General features: G+C 44.4%; 1 protein-coding gene across 1 annotated transcript in view; it reads right to left on the reverse strand.

Moving 5' to 3' along the window:
- Window positions 1-5,263, reverse strand: part of slc25a11 (solute carrier family 25 member 11) — a 5,834-nt gene extending 571 nt beyond the window's left edge. Inside the window, exons 1-6 of the mRNA XM_078245345.1 lie at window positions 5,142-5,263; window positions 2,003-2,093; window positions 1,800-1,890; window positions 986-1,085; window positions 727-778; window positions 1-146 (exon numbers count right to left, since the gene is read on the reverse strand). The exon at window positions 1-146 is cut by the window's left edge and continues 571 nt beyond it. Coding sequence (XP_078101471.1) covers window positions 1-146; window positions 727-778; window positions 986-1,085; window positions 1,800-1,890; window positions 2,003-2,093; window positions 5,142-5,218 — 557 coding nt within the window. The 5' untranslated portion in view covers window positions 5,219-5,263. The remainder of the gene's footprint in view (window positions 147-726; window positions 779-985; window positions 1,086-1,799; window positions 1,891-2,002; window positions 2,094-5,141) is intronic.
- Between the last annotated feature and the right edge of the window lie 239 nt (window positions 5,264-5,502).

The following is a 5,502-nucleotide window of genomic DNA, read 5'->3' on the forward strand; positions in this document are numbered from 1 at the left end:
AGGACGTGCGTCTTGTACAGCCGGTTCATCTGCTCCAGGAAGATGAAGGTGAGGACCGTGTGCGGCCCGAGGCGAGCGTAGTACGGCGTGAAACCTTTCCACAGAGAGAAGAAGCCTTCGTTTCTCACCACGCGCATCAGCACCTCCTACAGGACACACACACACACACACACACACAAGTTAGATATATATACACACACACACACACACACACACACACACACACACAAGTTAGATATATATACACACACAAGTTAGATATATATACGCACACACACACACACAGGTTAGATATATATACACACACACATGTTAGATATATACACACACACACACAGGTTAGATATATACACACACACACACACACAGGTTAGATATATACACACACACACAGGTTAGATATATACACACACACATGTTAGATATATACACACACACACATGTTAGATATATACACACACACACACACACACACACACAGGTTAGATATACACACACACACAGGTTAGATATATACACACACACACACACACACACACACACACAGGTTAGATATATACACACACACACACACACACACACACACACACACACACACACACACACACACACACACACACACACACACACACACACAGGTTAGATATACACACACACACAGGTTAGATATATACACACACACACTCACACACTTTAAATAAAGTTGTGTGAGTTTGAGTAACTCACCGCTCCGTTCTTGTACTCAGGCTTCCCGTCGATCATCTTCATGTTCTGGATCCTAAAACCCAAACAGGAAGTCAGCTCATGTGTTTACAACCCAAACAGGAAGTCAGCTCATGTGTTTACAACCGAAACAGGAAGTCAGCGTGTTTACAGATCAATAAAGTTACAATATTACATCTTCATGTTGTTAAAAACATGGGAAAAACTAATATTTGGTAGCATGTAGCATAGCATAGTAGGAACACCTGTTAACGAGTCTCACCTGGTCTTAACGATGTCGACCGGCATCGATGCTGCCGTGGTAACCAGACCGCTGATCATACTGGCACAGAAGTGACACAGAATATCGTCCCCGAAATACCCTGAGAACACACAGAGATCACCTTTAAAGACTCCATGTCCACACACCAGACTCCATGTAAATAATCAGGACTTTTAGCGTGTATAGAGCCAGCATATTTCCACCAGACTCCATGTAAATAATCAGGACTTTTAGCGTGTATAGAGCCAGCATATTTCCACCAGACTCCATGTAAATAATCAGGACTTTTAGCGTGTATAGAGCCAGCATATCTCCACCAGACTCCATGTAAATAATCAGGACTTTTAGCGTGTATAGAGCCAGCATATCTCCACCAGACTCCATGTAAATAATCAGGACTTTTAGTGTGTATAGAGCCAGCATATCTCCACCAGACTCCATGTAAATAATCAGGACTTTTAGCGTGTATAGAGCCAGCATATCTCCACCAGACTCCATGTAAATAATCAGGACTTTTAGCGTGTATAGAGCCAGCATATTTCCACCAGACTCCATGTAAATAATCAGGACTTTTAGCGTGTATAGAGCCAGCATATCTCCACATGTAAATGGGTGAATTAAGGGTTTATTTCAACCAAACCAGAGTGGTGATTGTTGGAACAGTGGAAAGATGAACCAAGACGGCTTTTGGTAATTTGATTTGGTTTCTGTCCACTTTGAATGAAGTGTGTTTTACGATGATAAAAGTCCTGATTATTTACATGGAGTCTGGTGGGTAAATAAAGTGTATACTGTATGAGGGTATAATGGTTACCTGAGTCGAGCAGCGCCTGTTTTGTCTGAGAGTAGGAGGCGAGCTGAGCGGCGTTCACCACCACGGCTCGAGCCATCGTGGGGATACAACCCTGCGACACAAACACACTAATCAGCAATATATTTGATTATGGGATGGATTGTGTCTGGATGGATGAATGGTATATTATGGGATGGATGGATGGCATATTATGGGATGTTTACCCTCCACAGCGTGGTGACACCTTCCTCTCTGGTGATCCGAGCGAGAGCGTTAAAAACATTACTGTAACCTCTCCTCTGGTCGGCTGGGAGACTAGAGAGAGAGACAGGTAGGGAGAGAGAAACAGGTAGGGAGAGAGAGACAGAGGTAGGGAAAGAGACAGGTAGGGAGAGAGACAAACAGGTAGGGAGAGAGAGACAGAGGTAGGGAAAGAGACAGGTAGGGAGAGAGACAAACAGGTAGGGAGAGAGACAGGTAGGGGGAGAGAGAGAGAGAGAGAGAGACAGGTAGGGAGATGGGTAGAGAGAGGTAGGGAGACAGGTAGGGAGAGATACAGACAGGTAGGGAGAGAGACAGACAGGTAGGGAGAGAGAGAGACAGACAGGTAGAGAGAGAGAGAGAGACAGACAGGTAGAGAGAGAGAGACAGACAGGTAGGGAGAGAGAGAGAGACAGACAGGTAGAGAGAGAGAGAGAGAGACAGACAGGTAGAGAGAGAGAGAGAGAGACAGAAAGGTAGGGAGAGAGAGACAGAGACAATATTTTAGAAAGTTGGAATATTTTGAGAAAGCAGACGGTTGATTCACCAAAATAAAAGCTTTATCTGTTATCGGCGTAATAATGCAAACTGCTGAGTCATCATCATGTGAATAGGAACCAATCAGAGTGTACTACCAGATGATCAGCAGTGAATAGGAACCAATCAGAGTGTACTACCAGATGATCGTGCCAGGTGTATTATGTTAACTAGCTAACGTTAGCTGCTACCAGGTGTATTATGTTAACTAGCTAACGTTAGCTGCTGCTAGGTGTATTATGTTAACTAGCTAACGTTAGCTGCTGCCAGGTGTATTATGTTAACTAGCTAACGTTAGCTGCTACCAGGTGTATTATGTTAACTAGCTAACGTTAGCTGCTGCCAGGTGTATTATGTTAACTAGCTAACGTTAGCTGCTGCCAGGTGTATTATGTTAACTAGCTAACGGTAGCAGGTGTATTATGTTATCTAGCTAACGTTAGCTGCTGCCAGGTGTATTATGTTAACTAGCTAACGGTAGCAGGTGTATTATGTTATCTAGCTAACGTTAGCTGCTGATAGGTGTATTATGTTAACTAGCTAACGTTAGCTGCTGATAGGTGTATTATTTTAACTAGCTAACGTTAGCTGCTGCCAGGTGTATTATGTTATCTAGCTAACGTTAGCTGCTGCCAGGTGTATTATTTTATCTAGCTAACGTTAGCTGCTGCTAGGTGTATTATGTTAACCAGGTAACGCCAGCTGCTACCAGGTGTATTATGTTATCTAGCTAACGTTAGCTGCCGCCAGGTGTATTATGTTATCTAGCTAACGCTAGCTGCTGCCAGGTGTATTATGTTATCTAGCTAACGTTAGCTGCTGCCAGGTGTATTATGTTATCTAGCTAACGTTAGCTGCTGCCAGGTGTATTATGTTATCTAGCTAACGTTAGCTGCTGCCAGGTGTATTATTTTAACTAGCTAACGGTAGCAGGTGTATTATGTTAACTAGCTAACGTTAGCTGCTGCCAGGTGTATTATGTTATCTAGCTAACGTTAGCTGCTGCTAGGTGTATTATTTTAACTAGCTAACGGTAGCAGGTGTATTATGTTAACTAGCTAACGGTAGCAGGTGTATTATGTTAACTAGCTAACGTTAGCTGCTGCCAGGTGTATTATGTTAACTAGCTAACGTTAGCTGCTGCCAGGTGTATTATGTTATCTAGCTAACGTTAGCTGCTACCAGGTGTATTATGTTATCTAGCTAACGTTAGCTGCTGCCAGGTGTATTATGTTATCTAGCTAACGTTAGCTGCTGCCAGGTGTATTATGTTAACTAGCTAACGTTAGCTGCTGCCAGGTGTATTATTTTAACTAGCTAACGGTAGCAGGTGTATTATGTTATCTAGCTAACGTTAGCTGCTGCCAGGTGTATTATGTTAACTAGCTAACGGTAGCTGCTGCCAGGTGTATTATGTTAACTAGCTAACGGTAGCAGGTGTATTATGTTAACTAGCTAACGTTAGCTGCTGCCAGGTGTATTATGTTAACTAGCTAACGTTAGCTGCTGCCAGGTGTATTATGTTATCTAGCTAACGTTAGCTGCTGCCAGGTGTATTATGTTAACTAGCTAACGTTAGCTGCTACCAGGTGTATTATGTTAACTAGCGTCCCGTGCGGCGATGTTTCCGTTGCCTCTAACGTCTGTTTAGGGGCATCAGAGAGCAGCTCAGGCATTTAAGTGGCACCGAAATCCGCATTGTTATTCGGTCCGGTAGATAACGGTCGTTAAGGTATCAGCAGCGGGTCTCGGTACCCTAGAACAGCTGAATACTCATCTCGTGATGAAAAAGTAGAGCCGATTGTAGACGAAAATGAAGAGAGATTTTATCCTAGTTTTTATTTTATGCAAAACATTTTAGTCTCGTCTTTTTTCGTCAACAATAACGCGCGTTAATTTCGTCTTAGTCAGCGTTTTTGGACATTCTCGTCATCGTCTCGTCTGACGAAATTAACACCAGCCGACACCCCCGACAGGCTGCAGAAATAAAGTCTACAGTCTCTCCCTCCCTCTGTCTCTCTCTCTCTCTGTCTCTCTCTCTGTCTCTCTCTCTGTCTCTCTCCCTCTGTCTCTCTCCCTCTGTCTCTCTCTCTGTCTCTCTCTCTGTCTCTCTCTCTCTGTCTCTGCTCTCTCTCTCTCTCCCTCTCTCTCTCCCTCTCTCTCTCCCTCTCTCTCTCCCTCTCTCTCTCCCTCTCTCTCTCTCCCCTCTCTCTCTCTCTCTCTCCCTCTCTCCCTCTCTCCCTCTCTCCCTCTCTCTCTCCCTCTCTCCCCTCTCTCTCTCTCTCCCTCTCTCTCCCTCTCTCTCCCCTCTCTCTCTCTCTCCCTCCCTCCCTCTCTCTCTCTCTCCCTCCCTCTCTCTCTCCCTCTCCCCCTCCCTCTCTGTCTCTGAATGGTTTATTACATATGAAACTTCTGAACACTAACACTTGAAAATGTGCTGGTGAGTGTGTATGTTTAGGTTACCTTTGGGTTCTATGTTTATGTGTGAAACAAATTAACATAAAAGGTCTGTCTGTCCATCTGCCTGTCTCTCTCTCTGTCTCTCTCTCTGTCTGTCTGTCTCACCGTCCGTCGGCCGTCATCCTGATCAGAGCCACCTCAGCTGGAGTCCCGACAAACGCTCCAACAGCTCCGGCTGTCATACCGATCAGAGCCTGCAGGGGGAGACACACCGTTACCCAGGGTTAACTGGAACAGAGACATTGGAAACATTGGAGACATTATTCCTATCTTTATTCAGGAGCGTGTTCTTTCAATTCAAGAGCATTTCTAATTAATTTCCCTCAAAAAGATAGCCTAGAAATCTAGATCTCTCTAGAGGAAGCAGATGTAATCTGCAGCAGGGGCGTCTAGCAACTCTCTGTTGGCTTACAAGCTGGAAAAACCAAACTCTGGTCGGGCCAATCACATCGTGTATAGAGTGGGT

Source organism: Sander vitreus, unplaced genomic scaffold (genome assembly GCF_031162955.1).
Source record: "Sander vitreus isolate 19-12246 unplaced genomic scaffold, sanVit1 ctg470_0, whole genome shotgun sequence".
Lineage (NCBI taxonomy): Eukaryota > Metazoa > Chordata > Actinopteri > Perciformes > Percidae > Sander > Sander vitreus.